The sequence below is a fragment of the Molossus molossus genome, unplaced genomic scaffold, assembly GCF_014108415.1.
Source record: "Molossus molossus isolate mMolMol1 unplaced genomic scaffold, mMolMol1.p scaffold_m16_p_2, whole genome shotgun sequence".
In the NCBI taxonomy this organism is placed as follows: domain Eukaryota; kingdom Metazoa; phylum Chordata; class Mammalia; order Chiroptera; family Molossidae; genus Molossus; species Molossus molossus.
In genome coordinates this window covers 18,655,726-18,681,445 of record NW_023425355.1, presented here as the reverse complement: position 1 = coordinate 18,681,445, position 25,720 = coordinate 18,655,726, and the positions used below count along the sequence as shown (strand labels likewise).

Below are 25,720 nucleotides of genomic sequence, written 5' to 3'. Positions count from 1 at the left end.
TAATAGCTACAAATTCCAATCTAAAATTCCCTTTACTACGATTCTAAGGTGGGGTACTGGAAATATCAAAGGTAATACTATCTATGTAAAGTATATGATTCGCTAACCACTAAGCAATACACCTGAAACCAATATAAAATAAAATCGGTAGAAAAAAAATTCCTTACCAGTCTAAACAAACCCACTAATTAGCTTTGACCTATGTATCCTCTTAGAAAAGGGAAGATGCTCCTCTTTGTACAATACTATATGTGTAATGGAAACCAAGAATAAGGTGCTACAACACTGATTTGCACGAAAAAGATGAGTACTAATAACTGAAAAAAAAACATCTAACGGAAATGTGAGTTTATCCAACCCCATGAATAATTGTGGAATTTAATGCTTCCTGGGAGTCTTGGTAACATTTGTGAAAGTAGAAACTTTCTAGGAAGTATTTTTTCTTTTTTTAAATCCTCACCTGAGGACATTTTCCTTTTTTTGTTGTTGTTCAGATAGAGTGGGAGGGAGAGAGAGAAAAACATCAACATGTAAGGGACACATCGAGTGGTTGCCTCCAGCACGACCCCAACCACGGCTGGGGACAAATCGCAACCGAGGTACATGCCCTTGACCGGAATTGAACCCACTACTCATTGGTCTGCAGGCCAACGCTCTAACCTCTAAGTCAAACTGGCCAGGGCATGTAGGAGGTATTTTTAAAGTATTTTGAAAAAAAGTAAAATTGGATTGAAAAAATATGATTCAGTCAAATTTGATTATTGACTACTGAATAACAAAGTGTTGAGTTGGTTATGAATGAATGAATTGTATAGAATTATGCACATAATAGCATGCACAAAGAAACATGCTCAGGTAATAGGCTTTGAACTTATGTTTTGATTGTCAAACTCTAATTTAATGAAATCACAATTTCTCAAAAATTCACAACAGTGGGCTATATTTTTTAAATATCATAAAGCCCTATCAGTGATAGTATAATGGCAAACCTTTAGTAAATACTGATTTCATCTTCTAAAAAATACATTTTCTTGATCAAAATCATTTGTGATTTGTCAAACTTCCAAGAGGTGGAAGAAAAACACTTAATATAAAGTTCAGGAACATGATAATCAGCAATTTGCATTTTACAACACCATTAAAGTCTAATGCATACTACAAACCATTGGATTATTAAGCTAACTGAACTCTAGACCACATTTTGTATTTAAATTGAATTTTATTATCACCAGAATTATTTAGGTTTGTAGCATTTGCTATTAACTCTATTAACTAGATACTTGAATGTAATTCAATTATTTTTATTAGGAACTGTTCTAAAACAGTCAAGCTATTCTAAGAATTAAAGGCGAGTTTCAAAATAAATATACTTGAAATGTGTTTACTAATTCACTTAATCACTGTACTTTTCATGAATAATGTCATATAAAAGATCAGTGACCCTTATATGCACAAACTTTTAAAGTACAGTTCTACATCATATTTGGTTCAGTCCATGTATAACAGTTTTGGAGGAAAATTTTAAATTTATCTTTAGAAAAATGATTAGCTCTACTAGAAGAGGATACAAGCATGATCTGAGCATCATGCATTTTCTGATGCTGACTTACGTGCCAAGAATCTCCAAAATCCTGAGTGAAAAAATCCTGTCAAATCCATAAACAAAACTAAAGCATATGATGCAAAAACAATGAAATGATTATTGGTGATGTCATGTTTTTTACTGTTGGTAGGTGGAGAAACACCAAAAGGATACAAATTTGGTATCACACGGGTATCAATTATTCTCAAACCAGTGTAATGAAGGAAAATTGAAACTGTTCGATTAAAAGTATTTATGAAGAATACATCCATGCAAATAAAGTCACTATTCTTCTACAGAGACCATTCAAGGCTCTTGACTACAAACCAATTCTTATATGAACAAAAGAATGTGTAGCATATCCTCTTTTAGACTATACCCAGGTAGCCTTCAAATAAATAGTTATTTAGGGAAAACTGTGTAGAAAAGTAGAAACTGGGTAACACATTTGGCTTCTTAACCTTAATTGTTTAGGACATTGGTTAAAAGTCTAATCCCTCTTAACTTTTGTCCATAAGTGCATGGAAGTGAAGAACAGCTATCTTAATATGTTTGAATAATGATCAAGGAAATCCTGTCCACAATAAAGGAATTTTTAATGAAATTGTGTCTGTTTTCCATACCCTGTATAGATTTGATGACAGAATGTCTGTTGTCAAATAATTCTTTACAAGCTAATGTTTTACCAATTGAGCTAGCTCAGCCTGAGAGTTGTTCAGCTAAAATAAATGGAGAATGCAGTTTGAGTTTATCCAAGTAATAGCTGATTTCACTGGTTTATGCAGGTAGCCGCAGCTCTCTGGCACAAGGTAGACCAACCTTCAGGAAGAAGAATGTAAGATGTCAAATAAGGAACTAGTCTAGATATTTTGGGTCTTAGATATTGTGACTATATATTCTGGTTGTCCCTGCTAAATTATTAACAGGGGCCCTTTCACTTTCAAAATTATACTTATATAGAGGATAACTACTATGGTCATCCTCATACAATGCAAATAGATGACAGAAAACCAGATTAAAATAAAATAGAGTTAAAAATTATACACAAAGTTATATACCAAGCACACACACATAATTCTTCTTGAATGTACAGATTGAATCTGAATTCTACAGGTCAACCCATTTGTCCACTAACTCTGTGGAAATTATTTGAGAAAGCAACACTTCAAATAACTACAAATATTGCCTATGCAATAAAAAAAAATAAGCAGTTATCTTTTAATGCAATTACTTATAACTGCAACTCGAAGAACAATTCTTGTTATTTGTGAAACAAGTTACTAACCATGTGTGAAAACACAGAGTTATCTAGTCAGTTATTTATGAGGAAAAAGAAACAATGAAAAAAGCTTTCAATATCACCCTAACACAAAACTCAAAAGCTGTTGTCAGTAGAAAGAACTGTTAATAACTCATTGTGGCAATGCACTGCAAATATAGTGAATCAACTATCACTAACTCATTGAAGCAGTCATAAGTTTGAGAAACCCTTAACAGCTGCAGCAGATGAAAGAATTGTTAATAAGTTGTGCAGTAAAGCATGGCGATGTTTTAAAATAACTCTTGAGGCTATGAGACAATAGTTTATGTTGAATTAGCTGTAGCTAATCTAATTAAGTTATTCTGCCTTAAGATGAAAAGATGAGAATACAAAACTAATTGCTTCACCCAATTCCACAGTTGTCTGGTAGTGTCAGAGAGTTATTTGTTAAAATGCTATTTTTACATTCATTATTACCTAAATAAGGCTGGCTGCTATTTTGTGGGGTGTGTAGAATATAGTATCTAAGACAGGAGCCAGTTTAGTAGTCTGGATTATAGAAGACCAGGCATAATTAAAAAGAGATTAGTATTTACAAAATATCCACAAACAAGTGGAGAAAATTGTAAATTACTTTAAATGACTTACATTTACTATAGTATAATTATATTTGTGTAGACATCTATAGCTCACTAAGTCATGTATACTAGATAAATAATTAAAAATAAGATTGATATTTCTATGAGTTAAAGAGATTAAAACCTCTGTTTTATTATTCTGGTTATGTTGAATGTAAAGTAGTTTTCTATGTGACACCTCTAGCTTTATGTATTTTCATTATACCACTTTGGTATTTGATCCAAAGCATCATTTGAGGGACTAAGGCAAAACTCCAGGTACTTAAATATGCCTGAAAACTGGAAAAATAGATTTTAGAGATATGTCTAGAATCCTAAATGCTACAGGTGGATAAATGAGTTCTAAGTAGAAGCCAACCAACAATGTTCCAACTAAGCACCTTATCCACCAACCCCAAGAAGGAAATTTTCACTTTTCCTATTCTCAAGTATTCTACTTAAAGTGCATCCCCATACCATAACAATGGTTGGGAAAGGCTTAAAAATTATAGGATGCTCATTGCTACTTCTTCCACTTATAAAATTCTAGACTGGGTTTGGAATCTAGAATGATGTATTTGAGGGGGTGACATGGTGTTGAAAATAATGGTATGGTTATCCATACCTGATCCTTTAGGAATTTATTTCCTCACAGTGAAAAGTTACATGCCTCCTGAAATATGAAATATCTGTTAAATACAGCAGCTCTCCCTTATCCTCAGGGGATTTGTTCCAGGACCCCCAGTGGATGCCTGAAACCACAAATAGTACCAAACCCTATGGATATGTTTTTCTCCTATACCTACATATCTATAACAAAGTGTAATTTATAAATTAGGCACAGTAAGAGATTAACAATAACTAATTAAAAAATGGAACAAGTATAACAATATAGTGTAATATGAGATATATATAACCCTGGCTGGTGTGGCTAAGTGGATAGAGCATCAACCCACACACCAAAGGGTCTTGGGTTCGATTCCCAGTCAAGGGCACATACCTGGGTTGCAGGTTCAACTACTGGCCTCAGTCAGGGCACATGCGGAAGGCAACCAATCAATGTGTTTCTTTCAAATTGATGTTTCTCCCTCTCTCCCTTCCCTCTCCTACCCTTCCACTCACTCTAAAAATTAATGAAAAAATTTCCTCAGGTGAGGATTAATAAAAAAGAAATAAATAAGATACATGAATCTAGCCTCTCTCAGCAAACGACTGTACATTTCTTTTTCCTTCACAATTGCATGGATAAAAGATTCATTTTTACTGTAGATCTTTGCAACCTCAGCATATACTTTTTTTTTCTTTCCTTATTCAGGTGAGCACTCTCACCCTTTCACTTGAAGGAAGCACCTGATAGCTTATTTTTGGCATATCTGAATGACCAGCATCTCTACTCTTATGCTTTTGGACCATTATTAAGTACAATAAAGGTTACTTGAACACAAGCACTGAGATACTGCTAGGTTCATTTGCTAAGCAAGATGGATGCTAAGTGTCTAATGGGTGAGAAGAGCATATATCTTGAATACACTGGACAAAGGGAGAACTCAAGTCATGTTACTCAGAATGGCAGGCAATTTATTTTTGGAATTTCTTGAATTGTTTATTTCTGGATTTTTTATTTTGATATTTGTGGACTGAGGTTGACCATGGGTAACTGAAATCACAGAAAATAAAACTGCGGATAAGGGGTGACTACTGTGTGCTAAAATTTTCAGAGAAAAAGCATGCAACACCATTAAATGAATTATAGAATATAATAATTAACATCAGAATCTCATAATAATTTTGTGTATTCAAGTGGCTTTATTTTTTAAAATTTTTTCTTTATTGATTTTTTAGAGAGAGCAGGAAGGAGAGGGAGAGAAAGAAACATCGATGAGAATGAACATCAATGAGAGAGAACATCGATGTGAGAGAATATCATTTGGCCGCCTACTGCATGCCCCCCACTGGGGATCGGGCCCACAACCTGAGCATGTGCATTGACTGGGAATCAATCAAACTGGCGATCTCTTGGTGCGAGGGTCGATGCCCAACCACTGAGCCACACCGGCCGGGCAAATGGCTTTCTTTTTACATTTATTTATTTATCCATCCAAGGCAGTTGGATTATCAGGGAGATGGTTTTCAACTAAACATAATTATATTTTCCAGCTTTTCGATAGCTATATACACTCTTATATTCATCCATATAATCATTTGGTGACTTAAAATAGTATGTTCAACTAAAAATAATCTATAAAGTTCTACACTTCTTAATTTATTTATAACCCATTAAATTGTTGTTGTTTTTAATTACACATCCCTGGGTTTTTTGGAGCATCACTTTGTTCTTCTGTTAACCATTTACTTCATTATAATATCATTACCAACAGCAAAGCTCTCCTTGTCCCTGGCCAAGCTCTTATTTCTTAATGCATGATTCTAAACAAACTCATCTTCAAAGGATAGCTTCTTTCCTTCGTACAGCAGAAAATTATACTAGCATCCATGAATACCTTGTCCTAGCAAATCCCCTGCTTAAAAAAATATATTTAAAACCCAGTAAATTTAGAATGATTAAAAATTTAAAATATTTAAATTTATTATTGCATATCTATCCTACAGAACCCACTACGTAAAGGCAATCGTGATTCACATACAAGAAAAGAAATAAGGAAATAGAAAATGATTTCAGCGTGAAAAAGAAAAGACAAGATGGGAAATTTTAATTTTTAATGGCATATGAATGAGATGTAAATAAAGCAATTCCAGATGGTAGAAGTTGTATATGAGAAAATATTCACATTAGCAGTACCATAGTCATATGGAGGGCCAGGAGGAGGCAAAGACAAATGAAGAGAAGGAAACCTTTGATTCAAGAGATAGCTAAAGAAAGTAAATGGAAGATTGTTTGTCTGTTTGTTTTTAAATTAACTTGGTCCAGAAATAAATGTGGAGCCAGTGGCATTGATTGAAAAAGAATAATGCTTTCAGATTATTCTCTCTATACGTGTATAAAACATGTATGAAAAGAGGTTTAGGTTGTAAAATAAGCTTTTGAAAGGGTATAAGGCATAATTTTAGAGAAATTGGGGAACACCATAATTAATCTTAGACTGTAGAGTTAAACCAGTAACTATTGTTTATAGAATATTTTTCTTTAAGGCACTCAGCAAATTTCTTACTTTAATTCTTACATAAATTTTAGAATGTCCATACTGATAGAAAAGGATCATTTTAATTTTGTCCAATATACTGGAGAGGAATTGGAAACAGTGTGAAATTAAGGTAATAGAAAGACTTGTATAAAAAGTTTCCTTGACAAAAAAAGGCTAAAGGAGTTTATTGCCAACAAATTAGCATTGCAAGAAATGATAAAGGGACTGCTGTAAGAAGAAAGAGAGAGGGAGAGAGGAACATAGGCATGAAGAGTAAAAATGGTAATAAATAAAAACCTATCAATATTAACCTTAAATTTAAATGGGTTAAATGCTCCAATCAAAAGACAATGGGTAGCTGAACTGATAAGAAAACATGACCCATATATATGCTGTCTATGGAAGACTCACTTCAGAACAAGACTCACACAGTATGAAAGTAAAAGGATGGAAACAAATTTCCATACAAATGAGAACAATAAAAAGTTGGGGTAGCAATACTCATATCTGACAAAACTGACTTTAAAACAAAGTCCATAGCCTGGCTGGTGTGGCTCAGTGGTAGAGCATTGACCCATGCACCAAGAGGTCACCGGTTCAATTCCCGGACAGGGTACATGCCCAGGTTGTTGGCCAAATTCCCAGTCGGGGGCATGCAGGAGGCGGCCAATCGATATTCTCTCTCATCAATGTTTCCATTTCTCTCTCCCTCTCCCTTTCTCTCTCTCTAAAAAATCAATAAAGAAAAAAATTTTTTTAAATAAAATAAAACAAAGTCCATAACAAGAGACAAAGAATATAACACTAAAGGGATCTATCCAACAAGAGGATATAATGCTGGTAAACATATGCACCCTAAATGTAAGAGCACCTAAATATACATATATAACTCTTGGAGGACTTTAAGGGAGAGATTGACAGCAATACATTCATAGTAAGGGATTTTAATACACCACTGTCATCAATGGATAGGACTTCCAGACAAAGAAATTAACAAGGAAAAAGTGACCTTAAATGACACACTAAATCAGATATATTTAAATTGATATTTATAGAACATTTCACCATAAATCTGCAGAATATACATTCTTCTCAAGTGCACATGGGACAGTCTCAAAGACAGATCACATGTTAGGACACAAAATAACTCTCTACAAGTTCAAGAAGATTGAAATCTTATCACGGATCTTCTCAGATCACAATGGCATGAAACTAGAAATCAACTATAATGAAAACACTCAAAAACATTCAGACACATGAAGGTCAGATAGTATGTTATTAAACAATCAAGGGGTTACCAACAAGATCAAGGAAAAAATAAAAAACTTCACAACAAATGAAATGATCACAACAACACAAAATCCATTATGGGACACAGTGAATGCAGTCCAGAGAGGGGATGTTCATAGCATTATAGAACTACCTTAAGAAAAATAGAAAAATCACAAATAAATGATTTAACCCTAAAACTAAAAGAACTAGAAAAAGAACAATAAAAGCCCAGAATAAGTATAAGGAAATAATAAAGGTCAGAGCAGAAATAAAGGACATAGAGACTAAAAAAAACAATAAAAAAAAAAAAAAACAATAAAAAAGATCAATGATGCCCAACTGGTGTGGCTCAGTGGATTGAGTGTCATCCAATGGACTAAGAGAGATTCCTGGTCAGGGCACATGCTTGGGTTTCAGGCTTGATCCCCAGTAGGGAGTGTACAGAAGGCAGCTGATTGATGTTTCTCTCTCACATCAATGTTTCTATCTCTCTCCCTCCCTTTCTAAAACAATTAATAAGTGTGGAACATACACAATGGAATACTATGACGTTGTAACAAAAAAAAAGGATCTCTTACCCTTGAGGCAGCATGGATGAACCTGGAGATTATTAGGTTCAGCAAAATAAGCCAATCAGAGGAATACGGATATCACATGATCTCACTTGTATGTGGAATGTAATGAACAAAATATGTCCGGAGGCATGACTTCAAGGAATAGATTGATAAATCTCAGAGGGGAAGGGGAGGAGGTGGGTGAGGAAAAGAGAGTAACCAAAGAATTTATAGGCATATATGCATAGCCCTTGGACACAGACAATAGTGTGGTGAATGCCAGGTAGGGTGCAGGGGCTGGCGAGTGGGTAAAGAGAGGGAAAATGAAGAACATCTGTAATACTATCAACAACAATAATAATAATAATAACAGAAAGACCAGTGTAATTACCATCACTAGCACAGGAATTACCATTTTTTTCAAAAAGGTTTTATTTCTGATCTCAAAACAGTTTTGCTGATAAGTCTTGGCAAAAGGTATTAATGTTGTAATTGCAGACCTAGTAAAAAATAATTAATGAAGGTGCTTGGTAAAAATGTATTAAAAGTATATTTGGAAGTTTTAATTTTTCTGAAATTATGAAGACTTAAAATAATTCCATGTTTTTTAATTGAATGACCAAAGCAAGATAAGAATTTCAAATATAAGAAATGTTTCCTTCCTTACTTTCATTAGTGTAAAAATATATTCTCTATAATGCATATTATTAAGCTCCTTGGAGACAGTACAATTTTTCAAACATTTTTTTTCCCTCAAGATTTTGCATAGTTGACACTCATTAAGTATACATTAAATTTAGATGACTGTAATTAAACTAACATATTAGTTAGCAATCAGTTATTGTTACAAATAAGATACAAATAAGACAAGATTTAGTAAAACAGATTCTATTTTTTAGAATTTTACATCATTTTATTGGAGAAACTTAAAATAATGGGATTTCTATATTTAAAATAAACAGGATGACGAGGAATGTTTATGAGAATACCCTCCCCCATAGAATAAAATCCTGATTAAATGAGATCTCAAGGACAAATGTAATTTAGTTTAGATAATCCAAAGCTTCATTTCATAATAGTCAACTTTTAAAAACTGTTTTCTTTATCAAAACAAAGTTTACAATTACATTTTCAAAAGATCTCTCATTTGCATTTCCTATTATGTAACTTTGTACTACTTTTCTTAGTTTATCTGCAAGTATAGTAATGCCTACACGTAGTAATTAAAATATAATACTAGTAACATCTTTCGATGTATAATAAAAAGCAATATTTTTCTTATGACTTGTATGTAGAATTGCCTATTTTATTTCCCAGCAAATGAAAAACATGGAGCTCTAGTTTTGTTTTAGTTTCTAAAAGACACATATTTGTTTCTATGTGCACCTGGATATTCTATTTTGGGTCACAGAGCTCTCTAGTAATAAATATTTAACATTATATGGAGAAAATACATTATCACATTTTTGTAGAATGAGACTGATGAAGCTATAATAACTTTGCAAACAAAAAGAAAAACAATGCATAAAGAGCATTTCAGAAATAGTTAAGAAAATTTAGCTTTGTTTTATAATTAAAGTGAAGTAATATTTTCCTTCCACTGGTAACCTCTATCTACACTTAGAAACTAAAAGACATTTCAAGAAAGACATACTAAAATTTAATTTGTGGTCAAAGCAACTAATTTGATTTATTATGCTATTACATTATTTAATTATCCACACATTTTAATTGATTTATGAAGATTGTAAACTGATAAATGCAAAGGGAGAATATTAATTTCTCTAGTATTTGATTTTGAAGTGAGAACTCCTGTTCATGTGCATTTTATATTTTTTGCTAAATAATTCCTTCAAAAATTGAGGCTTGATAAAGGTATAAAGCTATATGAATTATTTCATAGATCAAATTAAAACAAAATCAGAAAGTTTCCCCAAAAATGACCTTATTGCTTTTATCATCAGTTCTAAACAGGAAGTCATCACCTCTGGTATGAAACCATTTCCAAACACATTAATTTTTTTGGTCTAAGATTAAATGAAAAATGATGCTTCAGTTCATTAAGAAGGTACCTCGCCCTGGTTGGTTTGGCTGAGCTGTTAGAGCGTCGGCCTGCAGTCCAGAGAGACCTGGGTTCGGTTACCGCTAAGGGCACGAACCTCAGTTGCAGTTTGTCCCCAGCCCTGGTTGGTCGTGTGGGTGGGAGCCCCTCGATGTGTCCTTTCATGTTGATGATTCTCTCTCTCTCTTCCTCTCTCTCCCTCCCACTCTATCTGAACAAAAAATGGAAAAATGTCCTCAGGTGAGGATAAAAAAAAAAAAAAGAAGGTACCTCCATAGCACAGTGTTGCTATAATATAAAGCGGTATAGACAAAAAGAATAATTTATGACAAACATACTATCCACCTCAATACACTTATTATTATTTTTTTTTAATCCTCATCCGAGGACATTTTTCCATTTTTTGTACAGACAGAGTGGGAGGGAGAGAGAGGAAGAGAGAGAGAGGGAAACATCGATGTGAAAGGGACACATCGAGTGGCTGCCACCCGCACGACCAACCAGGGCCGGGGACAAACTGCAACCGAGGTACGTGCCCTTAGCGGGAACCAAACCCGGGTCTCTCCGGACCGCAGGCGGACGCTCTAACCGCTGAGCCAAACCGGCCAGGGCTCAATACACTTATTATCTTAGATTATTTGCACTGATGAGAATTATAAAACCCAAGTAGGTTTGTATAATGAAACCCCGTGTTTTCATTAAAGAGGTCTATTTCAAATTATTTGTCTGTATAAATACATATTTCCGTTGGGTTTTTAAGTCATACCATTTGGCAGGCACAAAATTAAGCACCATATTGGTTTTTATTTAGATACAGTGAATGGAATAGCAGATAAATAAGTCTGTACCTAATAATTAACATTAAAATTCAGCAGCATTTCTTATAGTTAATTGGTATTATCAGGTCAAAGGGCAGGATGTGAGTAAATTAATCAACCTTGGAAACATGTTTGGTTCCTCAGAGTCTCAATTTATAAATTCTAAAATTGAGCTATCTAAAATGTCCCACATATATGTGTTCCATGTGGGAATACTAGTAACAGGTGTATTTAACGAAAGGTATTAGTGAACTCTGAATATTAACCAGGACTGTGATAACAGCAATGAAGCCAAAAGAAACTTAATCCTGTTAGTGTCACGCTCTAATTTTAGTAAGACCTGACAGCGATAATCAAGATCCATTTGTGAAGAGTATGAGCTGCATGTTGCCATCACCTCCTCCCCTACTGGATGTACTTTGATAATAATCACCTGCTTTCAGGGACCTAATAGTCATTAGCATTTGATCATCATCTCTTTGGCTTTTTAGAGTAGATAAAAATGTTAATCAGCATATCATAGAATTCAAAAAATATAAAATCAAGTTATTGTAAAGTTGAAAGGTTGAACTTCTAAGTAGAATTTCATTTTGTACTTGAAAAAATTAAAAACTCACTGTAATCTTTTGGGAGCCTCTTAGAGGCAACTATGCTACCTAAAACAATTAACTATACTGTTTATTATAGCATGATCTGCCTGCAAGGGCATTAATGAATCTTTACCCACTCCTCCTGATATTACACAACATTTTGAGCTATGGTTACTTAAGATAAAGAAATATTAACTCCTTCAGATTAATACAGCATTCTTGATCTTTTTCTATACAATATATTATTTAATGCCTCATTCTTGGTGATTTGATCCAAGATTAACAAATCTAATGATAGATTAATATTTTCAAAATTTGGATTTTCTAATTTAAGATTTCAAAACAACTCTAACTCTAATCTTAGTTTCATAAGTCCAAAACATTTTTTCATTCACAACATTTCATATTAATCGACACTGCATTTTCTACATCTCAGTTTACAAATATATCCATTTTTAAAATTTTTATTTTTATTGTTGAAAGTATTACAAAACTCTTGATCAACAGGGAAGATATTTTGTTCTCATTTAGTTTAAAAAATAAAGATCAAATTTATCTTGTTTTAAATTAAAAAAAATAGAAACATGTGCCCCAAACTTTGACTATGAGAAAAGACCCTACCCAAGATAAAATGTTGAAATTGTTGGAAAATATGAGGCTGCTTTATGAGATGGGCAAAAATGGGTGAGGACTTTGAGTGGAGTCACCAGTCTGGGAAACACTTGATCTTCATGCTCTGTCTACATAAACTGTCAGCCTTTGAAACATCACCATGCCTGCCACAAGGGAACCAATCAACACACTGTCACTGAACTTGTATAGAACTATTACTGCTCATGTATATAAAGGAAGATGAAAATCTGAAGCAGAAAACAAAGACATATGTGACAAATTAATTTCCCCTGAATTTCAACCATGGGAAGAAGTAGACCCTTGCGGTTTATATCTATATCCTGAGTCAGACTAAGGTTCTTAATGTATATTTTTATTTGTGAAAATATTGGCTTCGCAGTCTACAAGACTTAAAATATGAAAAAGAAATAATTCATAGATAACATGCTATAAGAATAATAGAGTGACAGTTAAAGAGATATTGTAATTTCTAATTCCTGGCCAAAAGGTGTCAAATATTGCTCAATAGTATATATATATATATATATATATATATATATATATACACATATATATTAGATAAATGATAGATTAAGATAATTATATACACACAGTAACAGTATGTATGATGTAAACTATACACCATACATATTATTTAATAACATTTAATAAAATGATATATTTATAATATATGCAATAATATACATTTATGATATACAAAATGGTATATGTATACCAAAAATATATAAATTTACACATCTTTAGATAGGTAGTCCAAATTAATAGAAATTATATCAAAATATCATGGGATGTTAGTTTTGTATCCTGCAACTTTGCCAAATTCATTTATTAAGTCTAGTAAATTTTTGATGGAGTGTTTGGGGTTTTCTACGTATAGTATCATGTCGTCTGCGAATAATGACAGTTTCACTTCCTCCTTTCCAATTTGGATCCCTTTTTATTTTTTCTTCCTGTCTGATTGCTATGGCTAAGACTTGCAGTATTATGCTAAATAAGAGTGGCGAAGTCCTTGTCTTGTTCCTGTTCTTAAGGGAAATGCTTTTAGTTTTTGCCCATTGAGTATGATGTTGGCTGTAGGTCTTTCATATCTGGCCTTTATTATGTCGAGATATGATCCCTCTATTCCCACACTGATGAGTGTTTTTATCAGAAATGGCTGCTGGATTTTGTCAAATGCTTTTTCAGCATCTATTGATATGATCATATGATTTTTATCTCTCATTTTATGTGGTGTATCACATTTATTGATTTGCGAATATTGTACCAGCCTTGCATCCCTGGGATGAATCCCACTTGGTCATGGTGAATAATTTTTTTGATGTATTGCTGGATTCGATTTGCTAGTATTTTGTTCAGGATTTTGGCATCTATGTTCACCAGGGATATTGGTCTGTAGTTTTCTTTCTTTGTAGTGTCTTTTTCTGGTTTTGGAATTAGAATCATAAAATGAATTTGGAATTCTTTCTTCTTCTTGAATTTTTTGAGATAGTTTGAGGAGAACGGGTATTAGTTTTTCTTTGAATGTTCGGTAAAATTCCTTGGTGAAGCTGTCCGGGCCTGGGCTTTTGTTTGGTGAGAGAGTCTTGATTAAATCTTCAATTTCTTTTGTTGCTATTGGTCTGTTCAAGTTTTCTATCTCTTCCCGGTTCAGTTTTGGGAGACTATGTGTTTCTAGAAATTTGTCCATTTCGCTTAGATTGTCGAATTTGTTGCCATATAATTGTTCATAATATTTGTTAACAATCCTTTGTATTTCTGTGGTGTCAGTTATTATTTCTCCTCTTTCATTTCTGATTTGTGTATTTGGGTTCTCTCTCTTTGTTTTTTGGTGAGTCTAGCTAAGGGTCCATCAATCTGGTTTATCTTTTCAAAGAACCAGTTCTTTGTTTCATTGATCTTTTGAACTGTTTTTTTTGGTCTCCGTGTCATTTATTTCTGCTCTGATCTTTACTATTTGCTTCCTTCTACTTGCTCTGGGGCTTTCTTTTTGTTTGCTTTCTAGTTCTTTAAGTTGTGAGGTTAGATAATCTGGGAATTTTTTTTTATAGCATTATTTACTTAAAACACAGAGAAGAGAAATTTCACCTCTGGCTATTTTTTTTTTTTTTTATCCTCACCCGAGGACATTTTTCCATTTTTTGTTCAGGTAGAGTGGGAGGGAGAGAGAGGAACAGAGAGAGAGAGAGAAACATCGATGTGAAGGGACACATCGAGTGGCTGCCACCCACACGACCGACCAGGGCCGGGGACAAACGGCAACCGAGGTACCTGCCCTTAGCGGGAACCGAACCCGGGTCTCTCAGGACCGCAGGCCGACGCTCTAATCGCTGAGCCAAACCGGCCAGGGCACCTCTAGCTATTTTTTAAGTGACAACCAAACATCATGATTTTTTATAGATGAATCATTTTTACTTACAGAGTAACCTCATCTCTAAAAAAGTTGAAAATTAACTTAATCAAGGTCACGTAAATAAGTTTTATTTAAATATAACTTTCTTGGTGCTAAGCAAAATCAATTGTTAATGACTTTATTCTTTCAATACTTTCTCCACCTTTTTCTTCTTTTTCTTTTTTTCTTCCTTTATCTTATATCATGAACCTGCTGTAATTCCTGCCCCCAAGATTATCAATCTGTCTATCTGTCTGTTTATCAATCAAATCTCAGTTAGAAGACCATATGCTGGTTTCCAGATCTATACTAGTCAAAAGAAAAATTAAGTATTATTCTGAAATTCATTTTACCAGTATTTAAAATGTGAAATATTAATGCTTTTCAAAGCATTATGCCAAAGCATACCTAATACAAAAATGCATAAACTAATTTAAAACATTTATATATTCAATTTTTAAAATAAATATTATGTTTTAAGTCTTATGCTACTTTATATAATACATATTTTTAAAACATTTCATAAATCTTTTCTACTACCACCTTTATTTTTTTATAGACACATTTATTTTTTAATTAAATTTATCGAGGTGACACTGGTCAGGTTTCAAGAGTACACTTCTGTGATACATGATCTGTATCTTGCATTGTTTTCCTACCACCTTAAATCAAATCTTCTTCTGTCACCATATATTTGGGTCCCTTTACTCTTTACTCCTCCTCTGCCCACTTCCTTTTGTTAACCACCACATTTTTTTCTGTGTCAATGAGTTTCAGTTTTATATCCCACATAAGAGTGAAATAATATGGTTCTTAGCTTTTTCTGATTGACTTACTTTGCTTATAATATTCTCAAGGTCTATCCGTGTTGCCGCAAATGGCAGTTATTTCATCTTTTTTATGGCTGAGTAGTATTCCATAGTATTTATATACCACATCTTCTTTATCCAATCCTCTACAAAAGGACACTTTGGTTGTCTCCATGTCTTGGCCATCACGAATAATGTTGCAATGAACATAGGGGAGATATATCTTTGCGAATAAGTGTTTTCGAGTTTTGGGGGTAGATACCAAGAAGAGGGATTGCTGGGTCATATGGTAACTCTATTCTTAATGTTTTGAAGAACCACCAGGCTGTTTTCCATAGTGACTGTACCAGTTTACATTCCCACCAGCAGTGAATGAAGGTTCCTATTTCTCCACAACCTCCCCAACACTTGTTATTGCCTGTCTTGTTGATAATATCCATTCTAATGGGTGTCTCATTGTAGTTTTGGTTTGCATTTCCCTAATACAGCAGTTCTCAACCTGTGGGTCACGACTCCTTTGGGGGTTGAACGACTCTTTCACAGGGGTCACCTAAGACCATAGGAAAACACATATTTCTGATGGCGATTCATAACAGTAGCAAAATTACAGTTATGAAGTAGCAACGAAAATAATTTTATGGTTGGGGGTCACCACCACATGAGGAACTGTATTAAAGGACCGCAGCATTAGGAAGGTTGAGAACCACTGCCCTAATAGCTAGTGAAGTTGAACATCTTTTCATATATTTCTTGGTTGTTGGTATGTCTTATTGGGAGAGATGTCTGTTCAGGTCCTCTGCTCATTTTTTTAAACGTTTTATTGTTGATATTATTACAGATGTCCCCAGTTCCCCTTCCCCCTTGGCCCACCTCTACCCAACCCCCACCTCATAAAATGTGTTAGGAGGTACTGCCTCGTCTTCAATTTTTTGGGAAGAGTTTGAGAAGCATAGGTATCACACCTCCTTTGAATGCTTGTTAGAATTCACCAGTGAAGCCATCTGGTCCTGGACCTTTATTTTTTGGGGAGGTTTTGATGGTTGTTTCAATTTCTTCCCTGTTGATCAGTCTATTTAGATTTCCCAATACTTCATTATTCAGTCTAGGAAGGTTATATATTTCTCAGAACTTATCCATTTCTTCCAGGTTATAAATTTGGTGGCATATAGTGTTTTACAGTATTCTAGTATGATCCTTTGTATATCTGTGATGTCTGTGGTAACCTCTCCTCTTTCATGTCTGATTTCATTCATATGAATCTTTTCTTTTTTCCTTAGTAAGTCTAGCCAGGAGATTATCAATTTTATTAATCTTTTCAACGAACCAGCTCTTTGTTGTATAATTTTTGTATAGTCATTTAGTTCTCTATTTCATTCAATTCTGCTCCAATTTTTATTATTTCCTTTCTTCTGCTGACTTTAGGTGGATTTTGTTCTGTTTCTAGTTCTTTAAGATAGAATAATAGGTTGTTTACTTAGGATTTCTTGTTTCTTTTTTATAATTAAATTTATTGGTGTGAAATTAGTTAATTATACCGGTTTTAGGAATACAATTCTACAATACATTATCTATATATTGTATTGTGTGTTTATCACCCCACACCAGCTGGGCAGTAGGCCTTTATATTTAGTTTGGCAGTGGATGGACACTCTGCCAAATACATAACAAGTGTTTAAGGATTGGCTCCCGGTTCACTCACACTTGCCCACTGCGTAGTTCTCTCAGGATCACGCTCAATGCATAATCACCCATGTTTGTGCATTGAGCATGGAATCCTTTGTTGAGATACAGCTGTTCAAATAGTTGAAACTTCGTCTAGCCGGTGTGGCTCAGTGGTTGAGGGTCGACCCATGCACCAAGAGGTTGCCGATTCGATTCCCATTCAGGGCACATACCCAGGTTGTAGGTCCGATCCCCAGTGGGGGACATGCAAGAGGCAGCCAGGCAATGTTCTCTCTCATTGATGTTTCTATTTCTCTCTCCCTCTCCCTTCCTATCTCTCTAAAATCAACAAAGAAAAAAAGAAAACAGAAATTGTTGAAACTTCAAGGGGAGAAACCAAGAAGTTCTCTACCACTGCTTTTATTTTTAGCTAATTAATAAACAACTGTCAATAGCAGAACCTTTCCATGTGTAAGTTGAACTGCTTTTTGCCTAGGATTTTTCTTTATATCTCCCTCTTTTCTCCCATTGTTATGTGATATTCCCATGCACATTTTATATTACCCTAGTAATATAAGGTAAACTATGATTTTGTTAGTTTTGTCTACTCAACAAAAATAGAACAAATAAGGGTTAATTAAATTCTTATTTTAGCCCTGGCTGGTTTGGCTCAGCAGTTAGAGCATCGGCCCATGGACCAAAGAGTCACAGGTTTGATTCTGGCCAAGGGCACGTACCTTGGTTGTGGTTCAGTAGGCAGCCAATTGATGTGTCTCTCTCATGTTGATGTTTCTCTTTCTGTCTCTCTCTCTCTACACACCTCCCACTCTGTCTGAACATATATGAAAAAATATCTTCGGGTGAGGATTAAAAAATAAATAAGAAAAAATAAATTCTTATTTTATTCTGCAGGACAGAGGGCCTTTTAAAATAAATTATTATGGCCCTGGCCAGTTTGACTCAGCAGTTGAACGTCGGCCTGCGGACCAGAGAGTCCCGGGTTTGGTTTCTGCTAGGGGCATGTACTACAAAAAATAAATAGATAAATAAATAAATAAATAAATACATAAATCATTATGGTTAACCTACTTTCTTTCAAATTGTAACATTTATTGAAGTTTATGGATGAATCAAAACATGTTTCTTTCTTTTTATCTAGCTTTTCTCTCCTGCCAGCATACCTACTACTTTCATGACAGGGCCTCTTTGTAAGTCAAAGTGCACTCAGTTAATAGCACCCATGCCATGGCCCTCTGCATGCCCGGGGATATGCTTTGTATTCCATACTCATTATTGTTAACAGAGTCAGGACAGTATTTGTACATGGAGATGTACAAATGCCCCAGTACTTTAGGTGCATCATATAGTTCACTTTTGGCTTAATCACACATTCTAAAGCAGAATACTTTTTAAAAAATATGTTTTGATTGGATTTATTTATTTATTTTTTTTTAGAAAGAGAGGAAGGGAGAGAGAGAGAGAAATATCAATGTGACAGAGAAACATTGATCGGCCGCCTCCTGCATACCCTCCACTGGGGATTGAGCCTGCAACCCGGGCATGTGCCCTGACTAGGAATTGAACCCGGACCGCTCAACCCAAGGGACGACACTCAGTCCACTGATCCACACCAGCAGGTGACCATGTCTATTTCTAAGACACACCTAAGAACTTCTAGTGAGCTTGTCTTTGTGTCATTTCCTGACAATCTCTCAAACGATTTCAAACAATAGCAGATTTTAATTAAGTTAAAATTATGCTGGTAGGTTGTTTTATTTGAATCTTGTAAGCAGCTTTCAAGACAAATCAGAAATATTTAGGAAGTATATTAAGCTGCCTTAAGACATGACAAAATTATTATTTAAGTAAAGCACTGCCTTTCAAAACAACACATTTTTTTTTTTTTCAGGATGGCTGGGTGGAGAAACCTTCTAACTAACACATCATGTTAATTTGGTAAGTCTTTGATTTTACCCATTAATTTTCACTTTCCAATTAAACTTGTTTTTGTTTAGGCTGTACTTTCCAATATGGTAGTCACCACCACATGTGGCTATTCAAGTTAAGATTAATTAAAATTTAAAATTTAGTTCAATGGTAACCCTTAACCCTGTTTCAGGTATTCAACAGCCACATGTGGCCAGGACAAAATATATTGGATATCACAGATCATAGAAATGTAGTCATTGCAGAAAGTTCTATCAGACAGTGTGCTTTGCTGCTTTAAAGATAGTATTCACTAAGCATCACATTTCTATAAATATCCAAATGTTTTAAAGCATCTCCAGAAATCTTCTATGCAGGTATATCTACTGTCTAGTTAGTGCTTATTCTTTCCACTTCTTCCCCTGTGACATGTATATCATCATCCTCATGTTATGATAGAGAAACTATGATAGATAAAGGTCAGAAATGATAAGCTAGAGGTGGCATGTCTAGTTTTGCTCAATACAAAATTGTGATCTATAACATTCTGACTCCCCCATCTTTTCCCATTTCATCAGTTAAGGACATATCTAAAAATATTCATTTATAAATAATAGATCACTTCTCTTTCTGTTTTTACTTCCCATACACATAAATCTGCATGTCACTCAAATTCCCTCAGGAGTCCTGTAGCCTTCAACTCCTAAATGTATTTATAAACAAATATATCTTCACAACATATTGGCATCAGCTGAGAGGTTTCCCAATATCTTACATCCTTCAGGACAAAACCTTCAGGTAACATACATCAAAATGCCTTATTTATGTGTGCTTTGAATAATTTTAACATTGACCATTATGTTAATCGTAATCTGGCAATGCTTTGTCACAAAATGTTTATAAAATTTTGAAAATCCTTTGACTGTATCTATATTAAATCTATACATTTCTATACATTTGTTCTTTTACACATTTTCCAAGATCATTCAAACACATTGCACTATTTCACATACCAAAATCGGACTTTTCTATTACTCTATATACCATCTAGGTAATGAAAATATTTTGAAAAATACCAAATATTCCATTTAATCTTACCTCTGCCTTCCCCACCCCAGAACCCAACTCAAGCCAAAATAGGTTCTTCAGATAAATTAAAGCTTTTTCAATAAAAGGTAATTTACCTTCTACAGCAAATAAATGCTCTGTGTTTTCAAAGAATTGGAACAAAATGGAAATATTTAACATTAATAGCACATTGGCTAAAATGCACTCTCATTTTGATGACACAAAATGCCTAAAGTTCTTACCTTGACTTGAAAATCATTATGAAAAATATTTATTATTATTCTGTATATATAGAGAAACGCTAATAAAAAATGTTCTACTCACTTCTCAAATACATTTATTTGGCATATTTTCAAAAGGCAAGATATAGCTTCCTATATAAAGTAATCACTGATAAAAATTGACAGGTTTGTGGATTCATTCCTACCTTTTAGATTTACATGTTTAGGTCAAATCTGTGGCAGTCATAACCAGACAGATTAAAAGTAAAATACAAGGTTGTTTATTGACTTGTAAGTAGTAAGGTTGAGTACCTTGTCTGACCACTGTAGTGGATTAAAGGAAACACAAACAACTGCTTGCAAATGAATATACATCAAATGAATATTCAGATTCATAAAAAACCCTATGCAAACTGCAAAAACTGCAGTGATGAATTTTCTCCACAATACTTTGCTTAGACTTGAAAAATTAAGGTAATGACTTACTCCAAATTTGAGGTACCCTAAAAAATTTTTTTGTCTTTAAAAAATGAGCTAGCTGTAGCAAAATGTTTTGAAAACGCACCTTAATGAGTTGGTAGTTTTGAACTCCGTTTATTCCTGCGTCAGGATCAATGGCCGCTGGGAGAGCATATCGAGAGTTTATAGCTGAGTTCTCTGGGATTGATATGTTGATAACTGTTGCTGGGAATAACGGTGCATTATCATTTATATCTTCTATCAGAAAACGTATCTTGACCAGTCTAAATATTTCATCCGGCAAAACGGCTACTTCCACTTCATAAAAGCAACTGGCATCTACCAAGATACCAGCACATAATTTCTCACGATCAATGCGGGCTCCAGTAGTGAAGATCTCACCAGTACCTTCTTCGATTCGGATCAGTGGCACATCCCCGGTCTTGTACACTAGCTTGAATTGCATGGGGGTTGTTAAGGACTTGTCTGGAATTAGCGACAAGTTGAGGTCTTTCAGCAAGTCGCCTATCAGGACGTTTTCTGGCATTTCTTCTCGAACGGTATAGTTTTTCTCCTGGGCGCCAGACTGAAACACGACGCATGCTAACAGGACCGCAAATATATACGTCCCGGACAACAAGTCCATACCAGTCACAATTATAACAGTTCTTTGTATCGCCCCGCAGAGTACTATCAAAAAGAAAAGAAGAAGAAAAAAAAAAAAAAGAAGAAAAAGAGAAGAGAAAGAGGAAGAAGAAATTAGTAAAGCTGACAATGAAAGATTAACTAATTGCTCATTTTAAAATTAAAAGCATTAAATTATAATACTGGCACAGTCAACATTAGTAAATAACCTGACAGATTTGTTTTGAATAAAATATGATGCATTTTTACATTAAAATAAAAGGTAAATGAAACAAGCTATCTACAGTAATTATGAGGCCTGAAAATTTATAAAAGTGTTCATCATTGATTAAATATATAAAAGATAATATAATATACCAAGAGAGTTCAAGGTAATAAAATAATTAACATATTTAATTCAGTGGCTAAGGAAAAGTAAAGGAATATGTTATCAATTACAAAAATATGATCATTATTCTTTGTTATAGTATGGATTTCAAATGCAATTCTTCTGTTGATAATGAAGATATTACACAGTATTTTAGGTGTTCTGTTCTGGGTATCAAAATGTAAAATCTGCCCTGGCAAGTTTTGCTAAGTGGTTAGAGCGTGGGCCTGCGGACCAATGAGTTGCAGGTTCAATTCTGATCAAGGGCACGTACCTCGATTGTGGTTGGTCTCTGGCCCTTGTAGGGTCATGCGGGAGGCAACCAGTCGATGTGTCCCTCTCACACTGATGTTTCTCTCTCTCTCTTTCTCTTTCTATCTCTATCTCTATCCCTCCCATTCTGTCTGAAAATAAATAGAAAAATATCCTTGGGTGAGGATTTAAAAAAACAAACTAAAATCTATCTAAAAACAGGAAATAAAGAATCATGATATATTTAGGACTTGAGAAGTTTGGATTAAAGAAAAGTCTTTTCAGAGAAAAGAGTGGTCAATATGAGAAATACCTAAACATGGGAAGAAATAGCAGGCGAAAAGCACATTGTTTTCTTTCTTTGAATGAGAGGAGCAAGAAATAGGGAAAAATTACAGGGAGGAAGCTTTCAGACCAGCACAAATAAATGCCTATTAAAACATTTTAGAAAAACAGTGTTTTTCAGGAGAGAATGAGTTCCACATATTTGTAGATACTGATAGAGAAGATGCATCACCAGGTTAGCTCTACATATTTATGATTTGGCAGATGATATCCAAACATTCAGTGGGAGACCTGAACCAGAAGACATCTCAACTCTGAAAAGTTGTGTTTATACATCGTAGAAAGTAGAAAGTAGCCGATATAAAATGGGTTTTCACATCTACAAACTGAAATAAAAATTACCCAATGACAAGGAAAAGCTTGACTAGGGCTTAAAAATAAGAAAGGCATGTGAAAACACTTTGCTGAGTTAAAACAGTGAGTCAAAAAACGAACAATCTCTCTGGCTGCTTTATTGTCCATGGCTTATTATTAATAACTCACAAAAACCTGCCAAATTATTTCAGTTCTATAGTCAGTTCTATAGTTTTTCTGACTAAATTCAATAAGGAATTTTTATTCTTTAAAATTTACAACTTTCTCCCGGCCAGTGTGGCTCAGTTGGTTGAGCCTTGACCCATGTACCAAGAGGTCACTGGTTCAATTCCCAGTCAGGGCACATGCCCAGGTTACAGGTTTGATCCCCAGTAGAGGGTGTGCAGGAAGCAGCTGATCAATGTTTCTCTCTCACATTGATGTTTCTATCTCTCTCTCCCTCTAAAAAAAAAAAAAAAAAAAAACATTAAAAAATTAAAATGAAAGTTGAAACTTTTTTCATTTCCCTTTATTAATTTTCAAGTTTCATTCTGAATTTGATTGTTTGATATAGCCTCAATTTGGTGTATTATCTTTTAATATCTAGCATCATGAACATTAGATGTTATTTGTAGTTAATGTTATACAAACACAATGAAATCTGTATTACACTGCAGTAAACCCTATTAGATGTTATATTTTTATAATTAAAGAGGGATTAATGCAGCTATCACTGAATTCAGAAGTTTTAAAAGATCAGCTGACAAATGGTGATATAAAAATCCATTAAGAAAAACTATTAATGCACATAGGTATCTAATTCAGGAAATTCTCAATATTGATTGGTAATCAGTAACATTAACAAACTTTTAGTAAAAACAGGACTCATGAAATCATATATGTTGCTATAGACATTATGTTCTGATTATGCCAGATGTTGTATTATGTTAAATAATTTCCCCAATATATACCTGTGTATCTGTATTAAAAAATATGCATATGGACAGGTCAAAAAAACACAAAAGTAGAAATAAGGATGCCTTCCTACTTGCAATCAGTAACAAAATGAATCCATTTGTTAGAACAATTGAGATGGTTTAGGTCAAGAAATAAACTAGATATCACTGGCAATAGTATTTTTCTGTTGTTTACTAAGATAGAGAATGTCTTTAGTATTTGGATTGCCAGTGATATCTTTAGCATCATTTGCTCAATGATGAGCATTGGGATTACATAACATAGAAACCTCAAGATTGATTCTCTAGTGAATTACTGGCCTTATATTCCTCTATGAATATGAGAATAATTTACCTTGTTTATACATACCATGAGTTAATATGCATATACATGTGTACTATACACTGTAAATCTAGGACATCTGAAAAAATGAGTATCTATGCGTGTGAATTTATAATGTCACGCAAACATAAGCAAAACAAAAAACGGGACACTGCCGAATGGAATTAAAACTACCACTCTATTTTTATCTTACCCTTAGGTATTACACATTATTACAACTGGCAGAAGACTACTACAGACCATTTTTTTAAAACACTGCATGCATGTTGCAATATCTCTACACAAGAGGAGGAATTCAGAAAGTGACCTAATTCTAAGCAGTTCCCCTCTTCCAAGTCATTCTAAATCTGGTCCACTCTGGTATTTAATAGCATCATCCAATAAAACATTTTAAACTGTGTTTTATTATTGGAAATTCATTTGGAGGCTTTAAAAAACAGGAAAAAAATTGAAAAAATAAAACTATTCCATTTCTAAAACTGACATGAAAATGCATATTGCAAATCTGAAAGGAATATTTACTCTCTAGTTAGTAATTACTATCACACAGTTTAGTCACTTGTCCAACAGATATTTATGTAGCAATTTTAATATTCCAGGCACTGTTCTAGGTACTGAGAATAAATCACTGAACAACACAGAAAAACATACTTGTCCTTACAGAGATTAAATATGAAAATATACATATTCCAATATGTCTTTAATTCAGCATTGAACCAATACATAACAAACTCAACTCTGCCTCTATCATGATGTAAATGTATGTGATTAAATAACCTCAGTCTCCATGACTTGATTCTAAACCTTGTAATTGCCAATTGAAAATGTATTGTTATCTTAAAATTAAAATGGTTTTCTTTTAAAATGCTGAGTTTAATTCTTTGAATTACCAGTACAGACATTTAGCTACTAAATATGACAATAAAGAGTCATTGCTTGGTTTTAGAGAAGCATGATGAATTTACATCAGATATTCTGGGAAAATATTCCTAACACATACCTTTGCTTGGCTCTAATTTTCTCTCTCTCTCATGAAGTAAGATGACTTTAATTTTTTTTTAAACGTTCTTCCACATTCCACTCCTACTATAACTTAAGGTTAGTTTGTAAATTTATAGGACAAGCAAAATGAAAGCAGATACAGAGAATTAAATTTTTCTATAGGTTTTAGTATTGCCAGTGCTGTTTAAATCATGTTTTTATAGGCGGTACATAGTTGTTGGGTAGGCAACAGCCATAGTCTGAGGGACAGAATCATGATAATTAGAGAAAAGCAAAAACAGAATTAAAAGAAGCAACTCTGAAATTTTAAGATATTAAAAGCAAAAGCTTAAGTTCATTTCATAGTCTCTGAACAATTTAGTCCTAAAAAGGTAAGTAAGGGAAGTCTTTATTCTGCAATTCTAGAGGTGACACCACAAAAGTGATTTTGAAATGCTTTGTCAGAAAAAT

The 25,720-nt window shown here is 33.9% G+C and overlaps 1 protein-coding gene across 4 annotated transcripts in view; it reads right to left on the bottom strand.

The window, feature by feature from the left end:
* Positions 1–25,720, bottom strand: part of PCDH11X (protocadherin 11 X-linked) — a 770,886-nt gene that overhangs the window by 686,508 nt on the left and 58,658 nt on the right. For 2 of the 4 annotated variants that reach the window (XM_036270521.1, XM_036270518.1), the window contains exon 7: positions 21,173–21,756. In XM_036270521.1, the coding sequence (XP_036126414.1) occupies positions 21,173–21,712 (540 nt within the window). In that variant the 5' untranslated portion in view covers positions 21,713–21,756. Of the gene's footprint in view, positions 1–21,172; positions 21,771–25,720 lie in introns of those variants that run through there. The other 2 variants (XM_036270519.1, XM_036270520.1) reach the window with 1 other exon arrangement.